Source organism: Phocoena sinus, chromosome 12 (assembly GCF_008692025.1).
Source record: "Phocoena sinus isolate mPhoSin1 chromosome 12, mPhoSin1.pri, whole genome shotgun sequence".
In the NCBI taxonomy this organism is placed as follows: Eukaryota; Metazoa; Chordata; class Mammalia; order Artiodactyla; family Phocoenidae; genus Phocoena; species Phocoena sinus.
In genome coordinates, this window is record NC_045774.1 from 20,100,650 (window position 1) to 20,114,833 (window position 14,184).

Below are 14,184 nucleotides of genomic sequence, written 5' to 3' on the forward strand. Positions count from 1 at the left end.
GGTTCGTGCCCCGGTCCGGGAGGATCCCACGTGCCGCGGAGCGGCTGGGCCCGTGAGCCATGGCCGCTGAGCCTGCGCGTCCGGAGCCTGTGCTCCACAAAGGGAGAGGCCACAGCAGTGAGAGGCCCGCGTAGCGCAAAAAAAAAAAAAAAAAAAAAAAAAAAGAATAGATCCAGAGGAAAATATGACGGAGTTTTTACCTGCGTGCAGAAGAGCCAGATTGCAAAAGAAAGGGGCTTTGGGAAGAGAGAAAATATATGGTATTTATAGCTCCATTTAACATGGCAATCATATTGTTTTGTTTGTTTGTTTTGTTTTTGGTCACGTGGCATGTGGGATCTTAGTTCCCCAACCAGAGATTGAACCCGTGCCTCCTGCAATGGAAGCACGGAGTCTTAACCACTGGACCACCAGGGAAGTCCCAGCAGTCATATTATGATTGGATAATGTTTGGGTCAGTTTTAGCAGACAGCAGGAATTCCCATTATTAATTAAGCAAAGAAATAAACAAAAAATGGGATCTCAGGAACAATTTTTGGATACCCCAGCCATTCCTAGATCCTGTGGTTTTTGTAATACATGCCTGGTTTAGTAATGCCTGCTATGCATGGCTTGTTTAGGAAGACACGGATTTTAGAAATAGAAATTACTTTCCTCTGGAAATATAAATGTTTCCTGAATGGAGAACAGAGGGCAAACTGTCTTGACTCTTACCCATGCTTTAGCATATCTCTTTAATGATAGAAATATATTGGCTGTCACACAAGATTACTCCCTGTTTTAAAATCCTAAATTAATACTAATTGTTTTACTTTTCACTTGTCACTTTTCTAGACTTCATGGGCTCACCACCTATATATATTTGCAAGATTAAAACCAATGACTAATTCAGCACCTCAAGTGTACATTACAGAATGTTTACAGGTAAGTGGCAAAAGAGTTCTGTTGCTAAATGCTTTAGAAATGCAGAGTGATACACAGGTAGGTTTCTTTACTTCAGGATTTCTCAAAGCTTTTATTATGTGCATGTGCATCGAGAACCTCCAAAGGGCCTTAGAGCATGCACTGTTTCTCAGAATTATTTAGTCAGGGAATCCTTTTAGTGGCGAAATCCTGCTACATCCATTGCATTTTTAGCGATCATCATGATGTCTTCTTTGGATTCCGACATCACAAACAAGCACATTGAAACATCACAGTGAAATTATTGGGATATGGTTCTATAGGTGGTGGTTAATTCTCACATTGTTTTCCTTGAGCTGTATCCCTATATTTGGATATACATCCTGTGGGGATCTAGAGTGCACTACGAGTTCTTTTGTTTGTAAATTTATTTTTTTGTTTATTTATTTATTTTTGGCTGCGTTGGGTCTTCGTTACTGCGCTTGGGCTTTTCTCTAGTTGCGGCGAGCGGCGGCTACTCTTTGTTGCGGTACGCGGGCTTATTGCTGTGGCTTCTCTTGTTGCAGAGCATGGGCTCTAGGAGGACGGGCTTCAGTACTTGAGGCACGTGGGCTCAGTAGTTGTGGCTTGCAGGCTCTAGAGCGCAGGCTCAGTATTTGTGGCGCACGGGCTTTGTTGCTCTGCAGCATGTGGGATCTTCCCGGACCAGGGCTCGAACCCGTGTCTCCTGCATTGGCAGGCAGATTCTTAACCACTGCGCCACCAGGGAAGCCCTACAAGCTCTTATAAGGACCTGCTAATCTTCCTTCCAGCTCCCATTACTATTATCATACCCTCTTGCTTATCATTGGGCTGAACCATTAGATTAGGCAGGTAGGGATTTGTTCCCTAACTAACTCTGTTTTCTGCAACTTGAACAATACCTTGCCTGCCACTTGTATATTTTGTTTCCAATTCAGTTATAGCCACTAAATTTCAAGTCAAGGCAGAATTTTGATCTGTGGTTAACATCCTCCAGTTAATCACAAGATTCCTCTTTACTTTAAAAATTTTTATTATTTCATTAATGACATTTTGGGGATATAGCACCCAGCATGTGTTTTGTTTTGTACTAAGCAGCCTCTTATATTGGACATCATTACCAATATTAACCTGCATGGTCGGGGTGGGAGTGGGGAGAGAACAGGATACATGAGGATTATTTGGGGAAGGGCTGAGCTTTTGAAACTGCCCTCGCAGACATCCGAAGCAGCATAAATAGTTGTCCTCAGTTTGCTAAGGGGTAAACGTGGCTCATGAGATTCGTGGAGTGTAATGAACAAGACTATTCTAGATTTTGAAAGGCTCACTAGGGTCAGATTTATGCTAGAATGGCTAAATTCTTTCCAACAGTTTTATAATGTCATTTTATTTTACTTTATCTAAATTAAAAGAAAAAAATTGATTCGAAGTAAAAAGTTAAAAATCAGTATTTTTATACTTTCAAAAAAATGTTTCTTAAGAAAGTATTATCAGGAACGAATTGTAATTACATCCCATGGCAGCCTGGGACCTCTTCTCGTTTAATTACAAATTCAACATTTGTGGTTTCTGGATTGACAACAAAGCAAGATGTGGGCAAATTGTCAATTAACTTTTTCTAATTACTCACGTACAAAATTCAAAACAGTACCAAAAAAATAAGCTCTCTGTAAAGGAATAGCTGAACCCAAGCATACACTGCAAATATTCCCAAATTATGAAAACTATGTCACCAACCGGAATGCCTTCAAAATGCAAGATTAGTGCCAAGTTGGTAAGTTTAAACAAAGTGCAAATAAATTGCGTGTTTCTAGACAAATGCTTGCCAGGGTATGATATCACATGTATCTACTCATTTGGTCAATGTGAAGAACCTCCTGTGTATTGTGTATTCTTCCAGCTAACAGTTTAAACAAAACTTCTGAGCAGTTTATAATAATATCCCTTTTATTGTATTTCTCACCTATGCTTTTTTCTTTCTTTATTCTTTGTTTTTTCTAATTTTTATTATTTTAATAATTGTTTTATTTTTTCTAATTTTTTTCTAATTTTAGTACCAGTCCTTTTCTATCAGGAGGTCTTCTGCTTCTCCTAGGGTTTGGGGCAAAGACATGCTAAGTTTTCCTACCTGTGTTTCCTTCTGAAATTGGATTGATAGCCTGGGGAGGAGGGGCTGACCTTCTTGATCTTTGTTTTAAAAGAAGGCCTCGTAAAAAGGCTGCTTTCTTCCCATTCCATTGAGGCAGTGGACATCATGCCCAAGGAAATGGACATGTTAGTATTCTGGCCCATGTCCTCTGCTTTGCCTCTCTCTAAGTTTATAAGGTGAAACCTGATGGCTTCTCCCCTTAGCTACACCCTTTGTCCTGTGACTCCACAGTCTGTCTCACAAAAGAGGTGGAATCTACTCCCCATTCCTAGCCTTATAACTTGCTTTGACCAACAGAATTCAGTAGAAGTGATGATGCACCAGTTCTCAGCAAAGCCCATCTGCAGTCCCACAAGTCTATCATTGCACAAAAACACACCCAGTTAGTTGGGTTGCTAGTGGATGAAAGAACCCCGCCTAGGTGCCAGTCATCTGAGTCTAGCCATCCCAACAGCCGGTCAACTCCAGACATGTGAGCAAGTCCAGTTGGGATCAGAAGAGTCCTGCCCAGATCAGCTGAACCTCACATCCCATGAGCTACATAAATGATTATGAGGTTTTATGGCTGCTGTGTCACATTATAGTGGCAATAAATAACTAATACCACAGGTAGTGAATGTAATGTGATTGTGATGGGCTCCTGGCCTCCATCAAAGCCTCACTCTTGTTACTTAATTAATCTCACAAAAACACAAGCTGGTATCATATGTCAGTGAACTGTGGGGAGCCTACTTACAGTGTTAGGTGGTGTGGTATTAGTGGTTTCAACAAATTCTCAACGAGTGGATTAAGAAAGGCCCCTGAAAAAGTTGGTCTACTGAAACAGTTGAATGGTGGCGGTCCAGAGGGGTGGGGAAATATCCAAAAGCAAACTACATTCTTTAAATATATATATATATATATATATATATATATATATATATATACATTCTCAATGATAGAAGTAACAGGCTGAAGGCTTACGCTTAGTATAAAAACAAGTTTTTCATTTGTTCTCAGCTCCATTTTCAACTACCTACTACTCAACTGGTTCTTTAGGAATGCGTAATGTGGATATTACTTTGAGGTAGACAGGATGTTTTAAATGTATGTTTATTGAAATGGATGGATTTTAAAAAAAAATTTCTTTACTTTGGCTGCATTGGACCTTCGTTGCTGCGCGGGGGTCCTTCTCAAGTTGAGGCCAGAGGGGGTTACTCTTCGTTGCGGTGCACGGGCTTCTCATTGCAGTGGCTTCTTTTGCTGTGCAGCACGGGCTCTAGGCCCGCGGGCTTCAGTAGTCGTGGCGCACAAGCTCAGTAGTTGTGGCTCACGGGCTCTAGAGCACAGGTTTAATAGTTGCAGCGCACAGGTTTAGTTGCTCTGAGGCATGTGGGATCTTCCCGGACCAGGGCTCGAACCCAAGTCCCCTGCATTGGCAGGCGATTCTTAACCACTGCACCACCAGGGAAGCCCGATCGATTTTCTTTAACAAATTATATGTTTGGGTTTTTTTTCTGTTTCCTAGATAGCTCTGACTTTTAGAATCAAGTAACATGATTCTCAATGCTATTTCCCCTGGGGTAGCTTCCGAAATACACTAAATCTCCTACCAGAGTGGTAAAATCCAGTGCATATACAAAAAGTGCATTATTTAAGAGCATGAGGATAAAGTGGATTTGGAAGGGTAACCAACTAAATACCAATAGCACCTAAGCTATTAAAACAAAAGCTCAGACAGTCCTTGCGGAGAGTCACCGCGGTTTCCTGCTTCAACAGTGCTGGGACGGAAGCAGCGCTCACCCGCCGCTCCGGCCGCCCCAAGGTCCCCGCCGCCTCTCCTCGGCCGCCCGCCATGACGACCGTGTCCCCCTCCCAGGTGCGCTAGCACTACCACCAGGGCCCGGAGGCCGCCATCAGCCGCCAGATCGACCTGGAGCTCTATGCCTGCTGTGTCCACCTGTCCGTGTCACACTATTTGGACCGCGATGATGTGGCTTTGAAGAACTTTGCCAAATACTTTCTTCCCCAATCTCGTGAGGAGAGGGAACATGCTGAGAAACTGACGAAGCTGTAGAACCAACGGGGTGGCCGAATCTTCCTTCAGGATATCAAGAAGCCAGACCGTGATGACTGGTAGAATGGGCTGAATGCAATGGAATGTGTGCTACACTTGTTAAAAAGTGTGAATCCGTCACTACTGGAACTGCACAAACTGGACATTGACAAAAATGACCCCTATTTGTGTAACTTCATTGAGACTCATTACCTGAATGAGGTGAAATCCACTGAAGAATTGGGTGGCCACATAAACCAACTTGCGCAAGATGGGGGCCCCCGAATCTGGCATGGCAGAGTATCTCTTTGACAAGCACACCCTGGGAAACAGTGATAATGAGAGCTAAGCCTTAGGCTGGCTTCCCATAGCCACAGGGATGACTTCCCTGCATCAAGGCAGTGCACGCGTGTTTGGGTTACCTTTACCTTTTCTATAAGTTGTACCAAAACATCTACAAGTTCTTTCCTTAGTACCATTTCTTCAAATAAAGTAATTTGGTACCCCCCAAAAAAAGAAAAACAAAAGCTCAATAGGTTTCATGTACATGTTTTTAACATCCAACGTTATTTATTCCCTATCAATAAGCCTTCTATCTGTAAAGGAAACTGAGAATTATATATATAAGAGGCAAGAGAGGAACACAGAGAAAGAGAGAGACAGTGAGAGTAAGAGAATGTATTAGTGTGTATGAGAGAAACTTCAGGAACACATGTAGATTTATCAGGATATAGGCTCTCTTTATATTTTATTTTCATAAATGTACATTCGAAGTTCAGAGTCTACCAGTGAACACCGCTGAAGAATATCAAAGTCATCTTGTGTTAAAATTACTTTTATTCAGGATGAAAAATACAGATATAACCAGATTAGATGATAGTCTATGATTAGTTCTTTACCACATATTTCAAAAGAACTACATACTTATTTCCCCTTGTTGTTACTGCAATATATTTCTTTATATTTATTATTCCTTAGAAGGTTACAATGTAGTGTTTTATGTAGCTTTTCCTTAATAGCAGATAGAGAACATGTTGCACACAATTACAGGCAGAAAAAAATTAATACAAAGCTTTTCAAAGTAAGGACAAGGAAGACACCAAATCTACAACTTGTAGTTCAGAGTTCAGGGAATTTTTTTTCTTTAAATAGGTGCTTTTACTGGGTATGATGTGGTCTGATAAAAGGTTTAGATTTTCCACACTGCAGTAGCATAAAGCTATTTCCAACACGATGGATGAAGACGGATCTGAGGTAGAAAGGTGGTCATGGCTTTCCTCTTATATAAAACAATTTTCTTCTTCTCAAAATATCTCTGCTGCAAATAGACACCCTTGCCCCCCAACCCACCCAACCTATTCTAAAAGAGTAGGAATTTCTAACTTTAAGCCTCCTTCTGGCCAGATCCCAGTTAAAGAGAACTCAAAGTTAAAATGTCCTGATGTTTTAAAAGCATATATGCTTGAATCAAAACATTATTTTCACTTTTTTTGGTTTCTCTACATTTGGTAAATCACATAACATGTTTAAACTGAATCAAATACATGTTAAATCGGAAGCCGAACCAAATACCCAACTGAATGCACTCAAAGGTATAAGCCAGGGTGCCAGCATCTAAGCATTAATTTCATTCTTCTATAGAAGCAGTGATGTAGGCTTTTGATGAACATTGTTCCCAAATGTATTGATCAAATGAAGGGTAATTAAATGGCTGTTCATTCATTCAAAAGGTTAAAATGAGACATTCATTAAATTTGTGTCTGCTTTCATAAGGAAAATAACCGGGGGCTTCAAGAGTCATAGAGGGTTTGAGTATACATAAACAACTGTAAAACTTTCTTCAAAGGGAACCAAAGACAGCCATGTGTTTTGGTATCACAATTAGGTAAATGTCTGCTGTGTACTGAATGATGAAAACCAAGACCTGGGAACTAGGAAAAGTTGGACCAAGTTTAGTTGCTGCGTCAAAATGAAAATATGCTTAAATGGGCAACCTTTGGTAAAATGATCTTTGAGATTATTATAATCCTGTCATATAGATCGGAACATGAAATAAATAAAGAAATCAAGACCAACTGATACAGAGCAGGGAAATAAAATGCAGGAAAAAAAATCCCAATAGAAATGCCATTTAGGCCCACAGGATTTTTATTGTGGTTATCCAAGTGATCGCTAAAGAAATAAGTGTACGACGTCAAATGAAGTTAAACAGGATACACAGAGCTGTAGTCTAATCCATAAACATATAATATTTGATTGAAATATATGAACTTATTAATTTGGCCATATCATGGAAACAAATAAAATCTATTTGGTCATGTGGCTGATGAATTATAAATAACCAAAACAAAATGGTAAAAGAGTCAAAGAAACAAATGAAGTTATTGTACAAGGTTAATATGAAGGAATGTAAAAATGTAAAATTGTCTTCTAATTCTTATGCAATTTTTATGGTTATTAAAAAGAAGGTATCATATTAGAAAGCTCCCACCCACTTTCCCAATACTGTATACAGTATACAAATCAGTGACAAGTGTATTACCACTTCCAAATACCACTCTGTTCATTAATTTACAGTTGCATAGAAAGGGAAGAAGAAAACAATAATATATGATTATTATAAAAACAACATATCCTTTTCTCTTTGGATAGTCAGTGTTTTACTCCTTCAGTAGAACACAGCGCTCAACAGCATAATTCAAAGAGCCATGGAGCTTCTGATTAAATGGAACTTGAAATTGGCATTTGCTGAAAAGGGCAATACTGTGAGTTAAGAAACGTTGGTTGGCTAGATGAATACTTCACATTGCCTGTGGGAAGGGAAAACAGCACTGTCAGAACAACATTTACAGAAAACATTACAGGTAGCAGAGCTCTGTCAACTCTTAAAAAAAAATTAAAGTGCTTTTTTTCAGAACTAGACAAGCCCTAGTTTGCTTGGTTCAATGGGGACTCTTTACTCCCATGTGACTTTTGTTCCTGGGATGAGGTCCTTTGCTCTCATCCTGAAGTTACTTAGTCTGCTTTTTTATCCACTCAGCTGATATAGGGGAAATCTGGAAGACTTTTATTTTGCCCAGGCTGGAAACCAAGTGAAAATTGAGAAGACTTGTCTTTGTTTTTGCAGGAAGGTACCAATGTTCAGTGAATTAGACTGGTGTAAGCACCCTGTCTCTCCCTGAGGGTCTGTGGGAGGTCTCCTGCAGAGGCGGTACCCTTGACAATTCCAACTGGTCTCAGTCCGCAGCTGGGGTCCAGACAACAAGAACTCAAGACAGGAATTACAGTCCAAGGGTGTGCAGTGGTTCCAGTTAAAGGCTCAGGGCCAATGTACATAGGCAAGGGAGGACAGAAATCCAGGCCACAATCAGGGTAGTGGCATCAACCTTTCGAAGAGAAGGTCAAACAGTTTGGTCCATCATCCTTAAAATCCATGTCCTCAAATTCTTCTCTGAATGCATCTTTCACTTGCATGCTCTAATGGATATCTGGATCTGCCCTGAAGACACAGCTTCAACCCAGGACTGTTTTTCATCCCTCACACTCCTCAGATACTGGATAGGTCCATACTGTGTTCTCCACAGCACTTTCTCCCTCTCCTCCCTAAAAATACCCAGCTTTGACTCTCTTGTCATCAGACTATACCACCCACTATGCAGTCATCTTCTGGTCCCTTGGTTCACGTCCCCTTACCTCTTGAAGAAAAAATGGCTCACTGTCACTCACTATTTTTAAATGTTCATGATTTCAGTGCTCACATAGATGATGCTTCCAAAATTCTGGCCTCTTAGTTCCTTGAGCTCCTCTCCTCTGAGAATCCGTCCTCACCCTTCTCAGCCACTCATTCAAAGTTGCAAATCTGGACCATCACCAATACCTGCGTCCCCTCCAACATTTCAATTTCAATCATCCCACTTTCTGACAACCCACCTGTACCTTTCCAGCTGACTTCCACTAGGACCCCAACTTCACCCATCCTTTGGTGCTACAACCCATTGATATTTGGTCTCCCATACCTAACGCATCCTCACTTCTCTTCCTACCAAACTCAGGTGCTTGTTCAATCATTATCGTCAACCCTTTGCCTCTTCCCTTGAACTGCTGTACTCTCTTGGCCAAACCACAACTTCAACTTTGGTTAAATGCAATACTTGGCCTCCTCTGGTACTGTGCTCATGAACTTGAATGTTGCTGAAGGGCCACACATAGCCCTGCAGACAGGCCTCAGGTTAAATTCATGAGCGAGAAAGTGGTGGCCATTAATGCTGCCTGGCAGTCAGTCTATTTCTCTATCCATGTGCTCTCCTGCGCTCCAAGCAGCTACTACACATGCTCCAGTCTCTCCTCACACCTCCGATGCTTCCTCGCCGTCCGCACTCTCTGCTGAAGCCCCTGCTTCTGACTCACTAAGACAACAGAAGCAGCCAGAAGGCTTTTACTCTCTGGGATGAGGTTCTTCCTTCTCACGAGCTCTCACACCGCATCCAGTAATCTACTTCATATGCCTTTGTTGTCCCTCCAGTTACTGAAGATGAACCACCTGTGCTTCTCCTTAAGCTCTCAGCCCCTCTTGCCATTTAGGCGGTAACACAATCAGAGGGTTCACTGTTTCGAAAAGATTCATAAACAAGTTCATGAGAGAAAGTGTTCTCCAAAGATTTACTGTGGTCTTGGGACGCCTTGTTTCTAAGAGCACCTGGTAAAGAACATACTGACAGGCACATGGCTATAGCTGCCAACAGTTTTCAGCAGAATTTTAAATGAAAAATCAAAACCTTTTCCCCTCAAAGTAACAAAACCACCTTTGTGTACCGCTCCAGTCATTGCTTTTAAGTCTGTGATAGCTACCTTAAGTAGATACCTGGGAGAACAATGTCAGTCAAATCTATCCAGGGTAACTTTATATAGTACACATGAGGCCTTTAAAAAGCTGTTTGAATGCAAAAGGTCAAGCACTTGGCATTTTGGGCATTTGGAAGGACTGGCTTGGGAGGGGTCCCCCTCCCTGGACTGACAAACTGTTGTATTCAATCAACGAACATGTCAAGCAAGTTTACTTATTTACATGGGGAATAAAGTAGCACTAAAATCGATGGTAGCTAATCACTTACTCTAGGTTATAATCTATAACACCTAAACCAATCAACCCATTAACTCTTACCTGTGGCCTGCTGGGGAGATTTGCTGAAAGAGAAAACAAAAGTAATCAACTGAAGTTGGTACTGTGGTTCCCCCTTTCAGGCATGCAAAAGTGTGGACTGTACCATTCCCAGCTGTTAAGTGGATGTTAATAAGAACAGGTTTGGGGATTTTTTTTTTTTTGCCTAGATGCTTTAACAGGGCTAGTTTCCCTAGTTAGCTTCTCATATCTCATGTGCTGTAAGATACAAAAATTCCACCCAAATATGCAAAAGATATGCCAGCTCTCTCAAATAAGTACACACTAAAGCATTCAGTGAGTAATTAGTTTTGCAAAAGAAATCTTAAAATTTCCTGCTGAAATCACGCCACATATTTAGTTTATGTATTAGAACAGAGTAAATTCTGTACATTCTACTGAACAGTACAGGTTCTGACCAAGAGGTCATTGGTGAAATGAAGGAGCCCGAATCTTTAGTTTCCACCACCCTTACCCCAAAGGCTAGGAAGACGGTGGCGATGTGTTTGCAGGAAAGGTCTGGCCTAGTCCTCAGCACTCAGAAGTCTTCTAGGAACTTGGGCTAATTGTGCCTTCCATACGCTCAGTTAAGAGCAACAGAGAACTTAGAATATGGTGTCTAATTTGCCTTTGCATCTGAGCAGCTCAATTCCTTCTCGGTTACAGAGGCCATGGGACAGTGTAGCTGATCTGGTGGGACCTGGGAGGGCAGGCACTAGCAAGCCTCTTCTTTAACGCCTCTGCTTTTTCATCTCTCCCTTTTACTGTGCCATCTCAAAATTACTGGACTGGTACTCAACCCTGGGGGACAGAGGGAGCTCCACCCCCAGTGATGGTAACATCTTTTCTGGGTCAAATAAGAACTGTCCCTAATCAAACAGCATGTTACTCCTTTCATCTCTCATTTTTATTTTTGCTGAGGGAAAAAAAAGACATCTGTGACCACATAGTGGGTGCTTTGTGAGAAAGAACGCAAGAAGGGCAACTTTCTTATGATGCCTGGAGGGAAAATGTGATCCCCAGCAGTACTGGGGGGAATGATCAGGTTAAAAAAGCCTAGTCCTACCAGGTATGCAAATTATATCAGGAGAAAAAGAGTGGATCTCCTTACACATATGGGAACTACACCTGTATGGGAACCACACCATCCTGAGGGGAAGCTTAGTTGCATTAGCATGAAGTACGCCATAGGCAGAGTTATGCGTCTTTTCTAAGTAACGAATACCCAAATCCAAACAGAAATCAAATCCATTTTGCTCCAAATCAAAATTTTAACCCTATAGTCTTATAAATCATACTGAAAAAAATCATACAAGTATATTTTTTAAAGAAATCAGGAAAACATTGCAATGTAGTAGGTCTTGAGATTTTGATGAACGTCAGTCAAGCTCAATAAATATAGGCAGAAGGAGACCTTCAAAATGGTAGAGGAGTAAGACGTGGAGATCACCTTCCTCCACACAAATACATCAGAAATACATCTACATGTGGAACAGCTCCTAGAGAAAACCTACTGAATGCTGGCAGAAGACCTCAGACTTCCCAAAAGGCTTTTTTCTTTTGCCCTACTCTCCACGCACCTGGGTAGGGCAAAAGAGAAGAGATAAAACAAAGACAAAAGAATAGGGACAGGACCTGCACCGCTGGGAGGGAGCTATGAAGGAGGAAAAGTTTCAACACACTAGGAAGCCCCTTCACTGGCAGAGAATGGGGTGGGCTCAGGGGAAGCTTCGGAGCCATGGAGGAGAGCACAGCAACAGGGGTGCGGAGGGCAAAGGGGAGAGATTCCCGCACAGAGGATCGGTGCCAACCAGCAGTCACCAGCCCGAGAGGCTTGTCTGCTCACCTGCTGGGGTGGGCGGGGGCTGGGAGCTGAGGCTTGGGCTTTGGAGGTCGGATCCCCCGAAGAGGACTGGGGTTGGCTGTGTGAACACAGCTTGAAGGGGGCTAGGGAGCCACAGCCAGCCGGGAGGGAGTCCGGGGAAAAGTCTGGAGCTGCCGAAGAGGCAAGAGACCTTCGTTTCGGGGTGTGTGAGGAGACGGGATTCCTTCCCAGTGTGCCCACAGAAGGCAGAGCACTGCCTAAGTGAGCTCCAGAGACGGGTGTGAGCCAGCTCAGAACACAGAGACGGGCATGAACAGCTAATGCTGCTGCCGCTGCCACCAAGAAGCCTGTGTGCAAGCACAGGTCACTCTCCACACCTCCCCTCCCGGGAGCCTGTGCAGCCCGCCACTGCCAGGGTCCTGTGATCCAAGGACAACTTCCCCGGAAAAACACATGGTGCGCCTCAGGCTGCTGCAACGTCACCCTGGCCTCTGCTGCTGCAGGCTCGCCCTGCATTCCAATTATGACTATCATACCCCCCGCCCCGGCCTGAGTATGGAAGAGAGCCCTAATCAGCTGCTGCTTTAACCCCCTCCTGTCTGGGCAGGTAACAGACTCCTGAGGGCGGTCTATACACAGAGGCGGGGCCAAAAGCAAAGCTGAACCCTAGGAGCTGTGGGAACATGAAAAGAAAGGAAAACTTCTCTGTGCAGTCTCAGGAGCAGCTGATTAAATCCTCACACTCAACTTGATGTACCCTGCAACTGTGGAACACCTGAAGAGACAACAAACGTTCCCAAAATTGAGGCGGTGGCCTTTGGGAGCAACTGTAGACTTGGGGTTGGTTTTCTGTGTCTGATTTGATGTTTATCTTAGTTTAGTATTTACTGCTTATTATCATTGGTGGATTTGATTATTGGTTTGGTTGCTCTCTTCCTTTTATATATATATATATATATTTTTTTTTTTTCCTTTTTCTCTTTTTGTGAATGTGTATGTCTATGCTTCTTTGTGTGATTTTCTCTGTATAGGTTTGCTTTTACCATTTGTCCTGGGGCTCTGTCTGTTGGTTTTTTTGTTTTTGTTTTTGCTTTTCTCTCTTCCTTTTCTTCTGAGCCGTGTGGCTGACAGGGTCTTGGTGCTCCGGCCGGGTCTCAGGCCTGAGCCTCCGAGATGGGAGGGCCGGGGCCAGGACACTGGACTACCAGAAACCTCCCAGCCGCACTTAAGAGATCTCCCAGAGATCTTCGTCTCAACCCAGCTCCACCTAACGGCCAGCATGCTCCAGTGCAGCACACCCCATGCCAAATGATTAGCAAGACAGGAACACAACCCCACCCATTAGCAGAGAGGCTGCCTAAAGTCATACTAAGTTCACAGACACTCCAAAACACACCACCAGACACGGCCCTGCCCACCAGAAGGACAAGATACAGCCCCACCTACCAGAATACAGGCACCAGTCCCTGACATCAGGAGGCCTACACAAGCCACTGAAACAACTGCACCCACTGGGGGCAGACACCAAAAAAACCCAGGAACTACGAACCTGCAGCCTGCAAAAAGGAGACCCCAAACACAGTAAGTTAAACAAAATGAGAAGACAGAGAAATATGCAGCAGATGAAAGAGCAAGGTAAAAACCCACCAGACCAAACAAATTAAGAGGAAATAGACAATCTACCTGAAAAAGAATCCAGAGTAATGATAGTAAAGATGTTTCAAAGTCTCGGAAACAGAATGGAGAAAATACAAGAAATGTTTAACAAGGACCTAGAAGAACTAAAGAGCAAACAAACAATGAGGAACAACACAATAAATGAAATTAAAAATATTCTAGAAGGAATCAATAGCAGAATAACTGAGGCAGAAGAACAGATAAGTGACCTGGAATATAAAATAGTGGAAATGACCACCACAGAGCAGAATAAAGAAAAAAGAATGAAAAGAATTGAGGACACTCTCAGAGACCTCTGGGACAGCATTAAATTCATCAACATTCAAATTATAGGGGTCCCAGAAGAAGAAGAGAAAAAGAAGAGTCTGAGAAAATATGTGAAGAGATTATAGTTGAAAACTTCCCTAACATGGGAA

General features: G+C 42.5%; 1 protein-coding gene and 1 pseudogene across 3 annotated transcripts in view; one reads left to right on the plus strand and one right to left on the minus strand.

Annotated features, from left to right (window-relative positions):
* The first annotated feature begins 4,876 nt into the window (after positions 1-4,876).
* LOC116763570 lies at positions 4,877-5,457 on the plus strand (annotated as a pseudogene).
* A 468-nt stretch (positions 5,458-5,925) lies between these two features.
* The window catches only part of UTRN (utrophin), a 561,071-nt gene continuing 552,812 nt past the window's right edge, over positions 5,926-14,184 (minus strand). For 2 of the 3 annotated variants that reach the window (XM_032650820.1, XM_032650819.1), the window contains 2 exons: positions 10,270-10,292; positions 5,926-7,918 (listed from right to left, as the gene is read on the minus strand). In XM_032650820.1, coding sequence (XP_032506711.1) covers positions 7,910-7,918; positions 10,270-10,292 — 32 coding nt within the window. In that variant the 3' untranslated portion in view covers positions 5,926-7,909. Of the gene's footprint in view, positions 8,495-10,269; positions 10,293-14,184 lie in introns of all 3 variants that reach the window. The other variant, XM_032650818.1, reaches the window with a different exon arrangement.